Here is a 15,207-nt window from a genome sequence, read left to right on the forward strand (position 1 = left end):
AGATTCCGGAGAATCCTCACCTAGAGGCTGTGGCTTGAGTAAGAGCCGTCCGCCATTTTGGAACCTCGCGCGTCATTCGCGGGAAAAGGTTTTGCCGCGTCCGCTGGTCTCGCCCTCTGGTGGTTTGCCGGGGATGGGTGTGCACTAAAGCGGCGTCTGAAGATTGCACTGCGGTTCGTTGGTTGAACGGCGAATGTGCATGTCTAGATCGCGTATTTGGGATTCCCTGTCCACTGCCAGTTTGTGTTGGTTCAGAACACATGACGGTCCTCGCCTTGCCTACACCTCCTTGCTCGCCTCATCGCCACATCGCCTCTTCGCCGGGATCCCCTCTGAGTTATAGAGACATTGAGGAGTGTGCTGTTTCATTCACTGGGAGCGCAGTGAGTTTGGGTTAGGTTACTAGAGAAGATGGTACCATCTTGAGATATTGATTGTATGGGGGATTGCTATCATTGTTGTAATGTTGTATCGTTATTCCTGTGTGTCTTTTTAAAAATATATTCTTTGTTTGTGGATAACTCTTGGTGTGGTTTCCATATTGATTTCGACACGGAATAACATATTTTTCTGCCGTGGCTCCTCCCGGGGTTCAGAGGTACACCGAGACCAGGAGGTCTGGGAGGGACACGTAACAGTAAGGAACGGCTGGCAAATCGGCTCACCAGTTTACCTCTTTGGCCCATTAGTGTTCTGCTGAATTGTTTAGCCAGGGAAGAACGCAAGGAACTGCAGAAGCTTCCAAGAACACAAGAATACAGTTTCTGACTATCAATTTTTCAAACATTTCCTAGGGGAGGACCCTCAGAGCCCCCCCGCCCCCACTCCCCCTCACACACACAACCTCCACATTCGACCCAATGACTTGGTACACCCCCGTCTTGAAATTCCTGGATCTACCCCTGACCTCTTCATCCCACCTGATTTGCCTTTGGCTGTGATAAAAAGAGTTACTATAGCAAAATAAAGGTTAACTCTTAAAAATGGCAACTTTCGCAGCCCCCACATGAGTTTCATTGAGTCAATCCTAGATTTAATTAAGCCACACGTACTCTATGAACTTCAGACCACACATCGTCAAATAATGACCTTTATAATAAATAAATAAAACTTTCAAACGGATGTTTTTATAACTCGAGGTTTGCCTTAAAATTTGATGACTGTAATAAGTGAAGGAAATTCAAGAAGCTTTTACACATGTGCACTATTACCTGCAATATTTGGACTTTTATGATACGGACATAAGAACGAAAGAAGAGAAATAACCAATCACCACTGAAAGAAAGATATTGATTATTCAGGAGTAGAAGAGAAAATGGCTCCGTCTAGTCTTGCCCATTTACTGACACAACTGGGATCATATACTATAATTTGTAATGGCGCATACATTAGGGAGGAGGCTGGCAGGGGGCTGGGAATCGGAAGGCTTTGAGGAGAATCCAGACCTCACATTGTGTTCATCATCACCTTCACAAGTTAGGTCTCACAATGTCGATATTGCAGACATGGGATGCCATCCCTCCACCATAATTAACACTACACAGATGATGCCAGCTCAATCCCAGATGAAGTTCGCTGGTCGAAACGTAAGATGTGGGCAGCCTTGCCTGCTGGATTAGTTGCCGGGCAGCTATACTAGTTGGTGGTACCTTCATTATTGAATACGGATCTTCCCAACTAGAACCAGTTTGATTTTTCCTCGCATATAAAGGTCCATATCATATACCCACAAGTATTATAACTTACAAGTATTTCAAAGTCATGACCTAATAAACAAAAAGTGTGCACAGGGAGCTGGGGAGAGACAGGAAAGAGAGGAGAGGAACTGCTCTGATGATTTGCTCTCACAAGTAAAATGTTGAGCCTGCTTATAAAAAAGCTCCCTTTTCATAAAGTTAAGCCCTCAATAACTTTGATTGAATTAACCATTTGCAGATGCTTGCATGCAGCTTTATGTAATCCTTTCTTGTTATTATTTTCTTAAATACCATCTCAGCTAAAGAAATTAATCTCATTTGCCTGTAGGATATTGGAAAAACAAAATCTTTGAACTTTCCTGAAATAATGCTCTGTTTATTGTTATTTGCTCAAGGTGTCATTTCATTTTGTAGAGACTGGTGTAATGGCTACCTGACATGCTTAAGATGAGCTGAAATATGGAGTATATGATATAGTAGAGAGGCATGCTTACACATTGTAAGCAATAACAAACTGCGTATGTAGGTACTTAATAAATAGAAGTTTTATGATTAAAGGCAAACATCACCGACTTCCTACTATATATCAATTTAGGTTTTTTTTCACAGTCTGCAGTTATAGAAGTTACAATTTTGAAATTCTAGATATCGATTGATTCTAGATATCGATTGAGGGTTTTTTTGTAACTGACGCTTTTACGGTTTTTCAAACGTACATTTTCACTGAGGTTTTTATTTCACAGTTTGCAGTTGTACAAATTACAATTTTCAAATTCTCGATATCGATTGGGGTTTTTTTGGTAACTGACGCTTTTACGGTTTTTTAAACATAAATTTTCATTGAGGTTTTTATTTCACAGTTTGCAGTTGTACAAATTACAATTTTCAAATTCTAGATGTCGATTGAGGTTTCATTATAACGGACGCTTTCACGGTTTTTTAAACATAGATTTTAATTGAGGTTTTTATTTCACAGTTTGCAGTTATACAACTTACAATTTTCAAATTCTCGATATTGATTGAGGTTTGTTTTTTTTAAATGGACGCTTTTACGGTTTTTTAAACGTAAATTTTCATTGAGGTTTTTATTTCACAGTTTGCAGTTGTACAAATTACAATTTTCAAATTCTAGATATCGATTGAGGTTTTATTATAACGGACGCTTTTACTGTTTTTTTTAACATAAATTTTCAGAGGTTTTTATTTCACAGTTTGCAGTTATACAAATTACAATTTTCAAATTCTAGATATCGATTGAGGTTTTTTTTGTAACTGACGCTTTTATGGGATTTCAAACGTAAATTTTCATTGTGGTTTTTATTTCACAGTTTGCAGTTGTACAAATTACAATTTTCAAATTCTAGATATCGATTGAGGTTTTATTATAACGGACGCTTTTACGGTTTTTTTTAACATAAATTTTCAGAGGTTTTTATTTCACAGTTTGCAGTTATACAAATTACAATTTTCAAATTCAAGATATCGATTGAGGGTTTTTTTGTAACTGACGCTTTTACAGTTTTTTAAACATAAATTTTCATTGAGGTTTTTATTTCACAGTTTGCAGTTATACAAATTACAATTTTGAAATTCTAGATATCAATTGAGATTTTTTTTAAAACGGACGCTTTTACGGTTTTTTAAACGTAAATTTTCATTGAGGTTTTTATTTCACAGTTTGCAGTTATACAAATTACAATGTTAAAATTCTAGATATCAATTGAGGTTTTATTATAACGGACGCTTTTACAGTTTTTTTTAACATAAATTTTCATTGAGGTTTTTATTTCACAGTTTGCAGTTGTACAAATTACAATTTTAAAATTCTAGATATCAATTGAGGTTTTATTATAACGGACGCTTTTACGGTTTTTTTAAACATAAATTTTCATTGAGGTTTTTATTTCACAGTTTGCAGTTATACAAATTACAATTTTCAAATTCTAGATATCAATTGAGATATTTTTTTTAAACGGACGCTTTGACGTTTTTTTAAACGTAAATTTTCATTGAGGTTTTTATTTCACAGTTTGCAGTTATACAAATTACAATTTTCAAATTCTAGATATCAATTGACCTTTTTTTTTTTAAACGGACGCTTTTACAGTTTTTTAAACGTAAATTTTCATTGAGGTTTTTATTTCAGTTTGCAATTATACAAATGACAATTTTCAAATTTTATATATCGATTGAGGTTTTTTATGGACGTGTTTACGGTTTTTGTATGTAAATATTTATTTATGAATGCTTTCTGATGGTTCTGTGATTTTTCCCGGTGTACCGGCTTTGATGTATGTCGGCACACCAAATTTCAGCTTTCTACGTCACAGAAGGTACCGAACATTGATATCAGTCAGTCAGTGAGTCAGTGAGTGGTCAGAATGAGCTTTATATATTAGATATCAAGGGATATTTCTACAGGACACTGCAGACGTATCTCACTCACCTCTAAGCTGTCTAGCCTGGGTTTGAATCCCCGCCCAGCTATAAACTGTCATCCCGGTGTCCGGCCGGCAGAGCGATTCATCAGTGTGTGTCCCTCAAAAGGACTTTCAAATTGGGTGTTGTCTGCTAGCTGGTTGGTGGACGTTAAAGATTCCCTGGTGACGTCACCGTGAACAGCTTCCAAATTCCCGCCCGAATCAGCTCTAATCAAACATCATACCTGGGCACTCGAAACCGTTCATGAAAAACGTATTCAAAGCGTACATTCTCTGAGCTATGGTCGACCCCACAAGACGTTGGGTTAATTCTTCTTCTTTAACGGCCAGCATTATCCCTCCTTTCTTGTGGGGCCAGGGTCAACCTGGCGAAGCTTGGTTCGAATTTTCACAAACCGGCTTGCCAGGCCTGACCGTTCGACTAGTTAGGCCAGGAATTAGTAATTTCGACATGGTGCTGGTGATGGCTCGCCTACTCTTCACAAAGGACATTGTAGGATCTTTAACGACCACCAACTAATGCCAGCAGACAGGACAACTGTTTAACATCGATCCGAGGGATGGCACACACATTGATGAATCACCTTACCTGCAAAACACCGGACTGACAGTTTTTAGCTGGGACAGGAATCAAACCCGGGCTAGACAGCTTAGAGGCGAACGTGCATATCTATAGGCCATCCTGCCAACCCAAGACGTTGGGATTAATTGAGACAATTAAAGGTGGTAAAGGATTAACGGTACGAGTTTGGGGGACAGGCTGGTATCTACTATAAGTGTGTGTGTGTGTGTGTGTGTGTATGTGTATGTGTGTGTGTATGTGTGTGTGTGTGTGTGTGTGTGTGTGTGTGTGTGTGTGTGTGTGTGTGTGTGTGTGTAGTTGGTTGTTATCTCCATTTGCGGGTTTCAGGAGATGGAATGGAGTCCTCCCAGAACCCAAAGTATCCACCTCCTCTTCGGTAAGGGATCACGGTTCATGGGCCAAACTGTTCAACTTTTTCAGAGTTTTGTTCCAAGTTCTCTTTTCAGGATCATCACTGAACCCCGGATTGCTTCCAGTTGTTGTTCATTTGTGGTAATATTCCCGGGGATGGTTTTTAATTTCTCAGTAAGGTTCTTCTTTGTCATTCCTGTTGCTCCAATTATCACTGGTACAATTTCGATGCTTTTCAGCTTCCAAGATCCTCATTTTTGAGATCCTGGTATTTGGTCATTTTCTTGATTTCTGTGTAGTTCAGGTCAAAATCGCTGGGTACTGATATCTCAATCTTCAATGCTATATTTTCCTTTTTGTTCCTGAGTACAATGTCCAGATGCAATGCTTTGTTTTCTATGTTCACGCTCGATGGAATCATCAGGTCGTATGTGAGCATGACGTCCTCATTTTCAATAATTGCCCTTGGTTCGTGTTTCCATGGGTTTTCTGGTACTGGGATGTTTAATTTTTTCCTGATATGCCAATGAATCACTTTGCATAATTTGTTGTGCCGTTGTGTGTAAAATTGTTCTGATAATAGTTTTTTGCATCCCGAGAGCAGGTGACGAGTACTTTCTGGTTCTGTGTTGCAGAATCTACACTTGTCCATCTGGCTCAGTCCCGCCATCTTTTTAAATCCATTGTTGTAGTGTCCTTGATCTTTGGCATTTATTATGATTCATACACCGTCCCAGTTAAGCTGACCTCTTCTTCGCCATTCCAATGAGCCTTCTTTGTCTATCCCCACTCTGTCCAATTCTTTTTTTTTTTCCTGCTCTTTTGTCACTCTCCCAGTTGTTGGTGTATATTTCTTGATATTTCTTTTAATACATTTATTTTGTCTTTTTTGCAATTGATTTGTTGCTGTTTCATTTTCCTGTGTGGCATCTTATATTCGCACCTGTTTTTTGAAATTCTTTACAAGGTGAGTTAGGGATACTTTTCAGGTTTGTTGTGTCATGTTCGTTTACAAAATGCATCCGATAGTCTGTTGAGCATTTTACATACTCAGCTAGTCCTATACTCGTCGCTCTTGGCACCTGGTTGAGTTATATCAGGCCGCTCCCTCCCTCTCGTCTTGGCAGGTACATTCTCAGGATGCGCTGGTGTGTGTGTGTGTGTGTGTGTGTGTGTGTGTGTGTGTGTGTGTGTGTGTGTGTGTGTGTGTGTGTGTGTGTGTATGTGAGGCATACTTTTTGTGTCTATTAATTAATTACGTACTATTGAAATGTACCTTTGAACTATTTAGACTGCTGAGATGCCTTCGACCTTTGAAGACCCTTTAAGGGCCCCTAAGATCCTTAAGACCCCAAAGACCCAGAGCACCAAAAAGTCCCCGAGGACCCATTAAACTCCAAAGACCCAAAAGTTCCTGAGGACCCAAGAGACCCAGAAGACCCAAAATTCCCCGAAGATCCAAAAGACCAAAAAGTCACCGAGGATCCAAAAGACCCAAAAGTCTCCGAGGGCCCAAAAGACCTAGAAGTTCCATAAGTTCCCAAGGATCCAAAAGACTCAGATGATCCAAAAGTCCCTGAGAACCTAAAAGATCCAAATGACTCTGAAGATCCAAAATACCCAAAAGTCTCTGAGCACCCAAAAGACTCCGAGGACACAAAATATCCCCCTCCCTCTCTCCGAGTCCAGCAGGCAGGTATGCTATACGGCGATGAAGACCAATGAAAACTTGGTCCAATGGAGCAATGTCCTGCTTGTCATTTAAAGGTAGGCTATTCCGTGCCCAAATATTTCGACTAAATTCCTGTTCCAGGGGTATGTTCAGTAACCAAGCTGCTCGCTAGCGCTTGCCAAGCCCATCGTTCCTTATCAACGGCTTTGAATGGAGTGCTTGCTTGGATGCTTAAGCCACTTGGCGAGCACTTTACAAGAAACTTGGTAACTGAATACACCCAGGTAGAGATCAGTGTTCTAGCTCTTTCACGAGCCTCGATTCAGTATACAAAGTGAATATGAAGATTACCTATACTGAATAACTAGATGCTACTTGAAAGGCGCATTATTTATGACGAAGAGGTACACCTGGGGAGTGGGGTGGGGGAAGAGATCAAAAATGCTGCCATTCTTACCTATATTTTAAACTCCTTGCTCTTCCATGAGCGACGAGTTTAAACGTTTAAAAGCCTAAACTTTTTATTGTTCCTTCTAAAGCTGGCTTGATATTACTGTTTTACCAACTGAGGGTGGAATGAGGTGTGCTAACCGCCATGGGAAGCAAAATGAAACTGTCATTACAGGAATCAGCCTTTAGAGGGAGCAAGAGAGGGTTTAAATATGGCTGGATGTGGTGGAAGGTCCAATGGAGGTGAATCTACATAACACCACGAATGATGACTCTTCCACTCCTCAAATTCCTCCTCATATTCCTCTCTTGCTCCGACGAAGGGTTAATGTGTGAATCCTCAGCTTTACTCTGCTTCCTACAGTGGTTAACAAGCCGTTGTTATCCTTCAGTTGATAAAAGAAACCATCATTCGAACTGTCCAAGAACACCAGCCTCGTACAATATTCTCTCTGGAGAACATCAAAGGTGAGCAATAGGGTTTGTTGTGGTGTTTAGTGATGGACAAATGACTGGAGGTCCAGGTGTGGATAAATTAATGCGGAGGGAGATGTTAAAGGGGATAAATGGCGAAAGTGATGGGAATGGACACGAGAAAGGGAGGGCCACATGTTGTGCTTTGGGAAGTAGGAAGGACATGTTATCTTACATCAGTTTCATACCCGCAACTGTTTTGTTTTTCTGTGCGGCCTCGAACACTCCTCAAATGTAGCGGCGAGACATCACAATCGGACCACGAAGGCCGCCATTTTTATTCTTTTCCTTCGTTTCACTTTGCAACAACGTCACACGAACGGTACGGAACGGTAACCGGATTAACATAATGACTTCAATAACGCAGACATTTTACACACCTGCAATAGTCACGACTGATCAATTATATGTATATATGTATATATATATATATATATATATACTATATATATATATATATATATATATATATATATATATATATATATATATATATATATGTGTGTACATATATGTATGAAAATACAGTCGTGGCCAAAAATATTGGCACCCTTGCACTTTTTTCAAATAACTCACAACTTTTTCTAAAAATAAGTTGAAATTGACAAAAGTATTTGTTCTCCACAATTCTTAATTTCACTGTTAATATTACAAAACCTTTGTTTATGATTCAGAACTTAATACATCCCTTTAAATCAGAAAATATAAAGAAATGGCATTGACAAAATTATTGACACCCTCGACTTAATATTTGGTAGCACAGACTTTGGACAAAATAACTGCAGTCAAGCGCTTCCTATAGCCATGAATGATCTTTCTACACCTCTCTACTGGCAGTTTGGCCCACTCTTCTTGTGCAAACTGCTCCAGTTCTCCCAGATTTTACGGGTGCCTTCTCCCATCTGCTGTTTTCAGATCTCCCCACAGGTGTTCAATGGGATTTAGATCTGGACTCATTTCTGGCCACTTCAGAACAGTCCAGCGTTTTGTCTTGAACCATTCCTGGGTGCTTTTTGAAGTGTGTTTGGGGTCATTGTCCTGCTGCAAGACCCATGACCTTCGACGGAGACCCAACTTTCTGATACTGGGTTGAACATTGCGCTCCAAAATGCATAAGTGATCTCCTGATTACATGATGTCATGCACACATTCAAGGTACTCAGTGCCAGACACAGCACAGCAACCCCAAAACATCACTGAACCTCCTCCATTTTTGACTGGAGGGGAGGTGTTCTTTTCTTTGAATGATTCATTTTGTTTTCTGAAAACATAGAGATGATGTGCTTCACCAAAAAGCTCTAATTTGGTCTCATCTGTCCACATGACATTCTTCCAGAAGGATTTTGGATTGTTCAGGTGTGATTTGGTAAACTCCAGTCGGGATTTCTTCTGTCTCTCTCAGCAGTATTATCTCAAAAATATTGGCTTCCTTGCATTTCTTTTTCAAATAATACACCATTTCTTCCAGAAAATTGTTGAAATTAAAAAATATTTTGGTATCCACAAAAGTATGTCGTTGGTTTGCAGTGGAACAAAACAAAAAAAGCTGAAAAAATCACTAAATCTTAGCTTATTCCACACAGAATCCTAAAATGGTCTGGACAATATTATTGGCACCTTTTAGAAGTTGTTCGAAATAATTAGAATTCAAGCAGGTGATTCCTTTACTTTGGAATTGAACTCACCTGTGGTGAGTTGCAGGTGCCTGCAATATAAAAATCACTCATTCAACCAGTTTGATTCAAGGAAAGGAGTCATTCTGCTGTTTTGTGTCACTGTGTGTGTACTGCAATGAGCATGGAGAAAAGAAAGAAAACCATAGAATTGTCTGAGGAGGTCAGACACAATATTGTAGCCAAGCATGGACAATCTCAAGGCTACAAGTCCATCTCCAGAGACCTTGATGTTTCTGTGTCCACCATACGCAATGTTATCAGAAAGTTTAAGGCCCATGGCACTGTAGCCAACCTCCCTGGACGTGGCCGCAAGAGCAAAACTTGCTCGAAGATTGCAGCGAAGGATTGTTCGAATGGTGGAGAAAGCGCCTTGATCAACTGCCAAACAGATTCAAGCTGATGTTCAGACACAAGGTACGACAGTTCCAACTGGCACCATCCGTCGCCAACTCAATGAAAGGGGGTTCCATGGTAGGAGACACAGGAGGACCCCACTGCTGAGAAAAAATGATGGAGTTTTCCAAAACACACCTGAACAATCCAAAATCCTTCTGGGAGAATGTCCTGTGGACAGATGAGACCAAATTAGAGGTTTTTGGTAAAGCACATCATCTCTATGTTTACAGAAAACAAAATGAAGCCTTCAAAGAAAAGAACACCTTCCCGACAGTCGAACATGGAGGAGGTTCAGTGATGGTTTGGGGTTGTTGTGCTGCCTCTGGCACTGGGTGCCTTGAATGTGTGCATGGCATCATGAAATGAGGAGATTACCAAGGCATTTTGGAGCGCAGTGTTGAACCCAGTGTCAGAAAGCTGGGTCTCCGTCGAAGGTCATGGGTCTTGCAGCAGGACAATGACCCCAAACACACTTCAAAAAGCACCCAGGAATGGTTCAAGACAAAACGCTGGACTGTCCTGAGGTGGCCAGGAATGAGTCCAGATCTGAATCCCATTGAACACCTGTGGAGACATCTGAAAGCAGCAGTTGGTGGAAGGCACCCTTCAAATCTGATAGAACTGGAGCAGTTTGCACAAGAAGAGTGGGCCAAACTGCCAGTAGGGAGGTGTAGGAAGCTCATTCATGGCTATAGGAAGCGCTTGACTGCAGTTATTTTGTCCAAAGTCTGTGCTACCAAATATTAAGTCTAGGGTGTTAATAATTTTGTCAATGCCATTTCTTTTTATTTCCTGATTTAAAAGGATGTATTAAGTTCTGAATCAAAAACAAAGGTTTTGTAATATTAACAGTGAAATAAAGAATCGTGGAGACCAAATATTTTTGTCAATTTCAATTTATTTTTGGAGAAAATTGTGAGTTATTTGAAAAAGGTGCAAGGGTGCCAATATTTTTGGCCACCACTGCATATATATATACATGTATGTATGTACATATGTACAATTAACATACTGTATACTAAAGTATAATCATTGCGATAATTTTAAAAGGGCATTGCGCAACCACACTTTATAGGCATCATTATTCCACAACAAATCTCAATGAAAAACCAAACACTTGCGCAGCAAAGAACCTGATGTGCATTTGTTTGAATTGATTGGATGTTTGAATATGTACCCAACATGTCTTCGTGTTTCAGCACTTCGTTGTTGCTATGCACTCAACACAACAAAGCAACAATTATTCCCATCATTGCCTCCTCCACCTCACAAAATGTTCGGCCCTGTTCCCCTTTATACCTTCCGTCTCCAAGTTCTCCTTCCCCATTTTTCTACACTCCATCCAATCTACCACTCCACCCACGTTTTCATCCCTATCTCTTTTCCCATCTCCATGACGCCCCCTCCCTCTCCGTTTCGACAGGACGCAGGGCAACCCACGCGGGGACTCAGCAACACACAAATATGTTTCTCAATTACACCTTTATTCACTCACCTGGGTTTTGTTCACATTCTCGTGGACATGTCTGCCCTGGATGAACAACACGTCCATGGTTTGCAGACATGACAATGAAATGCTACAAGTTTATTATCCCGGTTTTATTTGTCTTTTTGATGCTCAAAGCACCTTTTCAGAAAGGTGGCGCCTGTGTGAAGGTTTTTGCGGACAGGTGAAAGGTGTTAAAAACAGGATGAAGTCGTTGCGAAATATTGTTTTGATGTGAGATTGAAAAGCCTCGGTACATGGAGGAAGGAAGAGGGGTTGTAGGGTGTGGTGTAGTGGAAAAGGGAGGGGAGGGAGTGGGTAGTGCTTGGGTGTGCAAAACGAGTCCAAGATCGAGACTGTTCAGGTGGAAGGGATTTTCCAAAGACTGCACACTAAGGTACCTCCCTGGGAACGAACCGCAGCAACAATCCAGGTAAGTCGGTTGCTGTGACACCAAGGAATGTTCAGCAAATCCGTGTCGTCATATATATATATATATATATATATAAAACAAATCGATCGCCGATTCCAATTGAGGAATTCAAATTGAATTTTAACCCTTTAAAGAAACTCTTACCTGTATATTAAATTCGCGATACCTTTGGCAGTCTGTGGACACACTGAGCAATGAATGAACCCTCCGAGGCAGTACCTGACAATTAACACTCAATTGCAAAATAAACGAACAAGCAAGATTAACGAATCCGCTGTTAATCTGTCGCATTCTTAATCAATGAACAAGACAGTTTAATGAACTCGGCGCAGGTAAAAGTCGTTCAAGTTGCTGCGCTGATCCGAGCGTTGTGTTAGTTTGAACCGACCCGATACCTGGAGGTTCATGCTACACGAAATGAGAGGTACGAGGACTGTCAGATTTTCTTGGTGGTTTCTGACATGAAATTTGAATTGTTAAAACGACGACAGATCGTTGGCGGGACGTGTGAAGCACATCACACCTGAGGTCGGTCCGACTGGGTCCGAGCACGCGCGGGAATTCACGCAAAAGTCAGAGCAAGGTGAACACTCTCTCTCAAGCTCTGCACCAGATCGAGATGCTCTCTCTGTCTCTGTCTCTCTCCAGGTAAACATGATATACTCCAGATACCTGGAGTGCACCATGTTGTACCTGGTGTTGTACCTGGAGTGCACCATGTTGTACCTGTAGTGTACCATGTTGTACCTGGAGTGTATCATGTTGTAGCTGGTGTTGTACCTGGAGTGCACCATGTCGTACCTGTAGTGTACCATGTTGTACCTGTAGTGTACCATGTTGTATACCTGGTGTTGTATCTGAAGTGCACCATGTTCTTCCTGGAGTGTACCATGTTGTACCTGGAGTGTATCATGTTGTACCTGGTGTTGTACCTGGAGTGCACCATGTTGTACCTGTAGTGTACCATGTTGTACCTGTAGTGTACCATGTTGTATACCTGGTGTTGTATCTGAAGTGCACCATGTTGTACCTGGAGTGTACCATGTTGTACCCGGTGTTGTACCTGGAGTGTACAATTTTCTATCCGGTGTTGTACCTGGAGTGTACCATGTTGTACCTGGCGTTTTATCTGGAGTGCACCATGTTGTACCTGTAGTGTACCATGTTGTATACCTGGTGTTGTATCTGAAGTGCACCATGTTGTTCCTGCAGTGTACCATGTTGTACCTGTCGTGTACCATGTTGTATACCTGGTGTTGTATCTGAAGTGTACCATGTTGTTCCTGCAGTGTACCATGTTGTACCTGTAGTGTACTATGTTGTACCTGTAGTGTACCATGTTGTACCTGTAGTGTACCATGTTGTATACCTGGTGTTGTATCTGAAGTGTACCATGTTGTTCCTGCAGTGTACCATGTTGTACCTGTAGTGTACTATGTTGTACCTGTACTTCTGTAGTGTACCATGTTGTACCTGTAGTGTACCATGTGGTATACCTGGTGTTGTATCTGAAGTGCACCATGTTGTTCCTGCAGTGTACCATGTTGTACCTGTAGTGCACCATGTTGTACCTGCAGTGTACCATGTTGTACCTGTAGTGTACCATGGTCTATACCTGGTATTGTATCTGAAGTGCACCATGTTGTTCCTGCAGTGTACCATGTTGTACCTGTAGTGTACCATCTTGTACCTGTAGTGTACCATGTTGTACCTGTAGCGTACCATGTTGTACCTGTAGTGTACCATGTTGTACCCGGTGTTGTATCGAGTGTACCATGTTGTACCCGGTGTTGTACCTGGAGTGTACAATTTTGTATCCGGTGTTGTACCTGTAGTGTACCATGTGGTATACCTGGTGTTGTATCTGAAGTGCACCATGTTGTTCCTGCAGTGTACCATGTTGTACCTTGTAGTGCACCATGTTGTACCTGCAGTGTACCATGTTGTACCTGTAGTGTACCATGGTCTATACCTGGTATTGTATCTGAAGTGCACCATGTTGTTCCTGCAGTGTACCATGTTGTACCTGTAGTGTACCATCTTGTACCTGGAGTTTACCATGTTGTACCTGGAGTTCACCATGTTGTACCTGAAGTGTACCATGTCGGACTCGGTGTTGTAACTGGAGTGTACCATGTTGTAACTGGAGTGTACCATGTTGTACCTGGAGTGTACCATGTTGTACCTGGAGTGTATTATGTTGTACCCGGTGTTGTACCTGGAGTGTACAATTTTGTAACCGGTGTTGTACCTGGAGTGTACCATGTTGTACCTGGCGTTTTATCTGGAGTGCACCATGTTGTACCTGGTGTTATCTCCCCCTCCCCAATTAGACCACAACGTGTTCCTGCGATTTTTCTACATCCAAAGACAACACAGGTAAATAAAAAAAGAAAGGTACAATTAAAGCAGGTGCTCCTCGCTGGAGGAATGAACGATTCTTCAAAAACAAAAAGATGATATCCCATTATAGATTGGGGCCCTCACTCCCTACCGCAAGACCTTGCAATGACCGCTCGAGATTGTGAAATGTATTTTTGAATATTTCCGTTACGAATCCTTTTCCGATCAATTGTAACGTTTTTAACGTTCTTGGGTTTGAACAGCAGTGACAGCACATTGTGATTCGGTGAAAACCTCGGTCTTCGCTCCCCGAGACCCGACGCTCGTACCGGTGATTAGGCTATTGTGAAAATCATTAATGATTGAATACGTAAAAGTCACGACTTTCCGCCCCGAACGTCTGCGCTAAAAAAGTTTTCTGCTCCAAGCGTTATTAATATTCATGAGTTCCAATTAGCCAATTGTTTTTTCCCCCCGCGAGGGTTGCGCATGCGCACTGCACGGCGCTGCCATTTTCGCCACGGCATCGGGGAAAGCGGAGCTTCGGACTTGCTTTCGCCGTCGTGTCGCTCGCACCTCACATCGGCACGAAGTTAATTTTGTCACTTTTCCCCCTCTTTACCACCTGAATTCCCCGCGACCCCTTCCCCGTCCCATGCGCGCCCCGGCCCGGGTTCCCGGTGCCGCCTGCGCGCTCTATCCGCCCGCGGCTGTGACCAGAGTCCGGGAACCCTCCGAAAGCCCGGGTGAGCTGCGCGGGCGAGAGCCGAGATCATCGAGCAGCAGCAAAGTACGTGCGAGCCCCGCGTTAGAACCCGTCACCCCCACCCTGTGCGTCCGGGTACGTGCGATGTGCAACCCCCACTACCCCACAAACACAAGTCAATTAATTCACTCTCCCTTGCTATTCGTACGCTACCCCCACCCCCCCCCCCATTCCAATGTCTGTACATGGTTTACCCCCCAACCCCCCACTCCAATATCTGTACATGGTTTACCCCCCCAACCCCCCCACTCCAATATCTGTACATGGTTTACCCCCAACCCCCCCATTCCAATGTCTGTACATGGTCTTACACCCCCCAACCCCCAGCCCCCCATTCCAATGTTTGTACATGGTTTACCCCCAGCCCCCCATTCCAATGTCTGTTGATGGTTTACCCCCAACCCCCCCGACCCCCCATTTCCAATGTCTGTACATGGTT

The 15,207-nt window shown here is 42.0% G+C and overlaps 1 protein-coding gene across 6 annotated transcripts in view; it reads left to right on the forward strand.

Annotated features, from left to right (window-relative positions):
- Window positions 1-11,640: 11,640 nt before the first annotated feature.
- LOC137412178 (zinc finger homeobox protein 4) overlaps window positions 11,641-15,207 on the forward strand; it is a 243,620-nt gene continuing 240,053 nt past the window's right edge. Inside the window, exon 1 of one of the 6 annotated variants that reach the window (XM_068097459.2) lies at window positions 11,641-11,659. Coding sequence is in view for 2 of the 6 variants with exons in the window: in XM_068097460.2 (XP_067953561.2) it covers window positions 14,658-14,843 (186 nt within the window). In the remaining 4 variants the exon portion in view is untranslated. Of the gene's footprint in view, window positions 11,660-14,510; window positions 14,844-15,207 lie in introns of those variants that run through there. The other 5 variants (XM_068097460.2, XM_068097461.2, XM_068097455.2 and 2 more) reach the window with 5 other exon arrangements.

The sequence above is a fragment of the Myxine glutinosa genome, chromosome 10 (genome assembly GCF_964187855.1).
Source record: "Myxine glutinosa chromosome 10, kmMyxGlut1.1, whole genome shotgun sequence".
Classification (NCBI taxonomy): Eukaryota; Metazoa; Chordata; class Myxini; order Myxiniformes; family Myxinidae; genus Myxine; species Myxine glutinosa.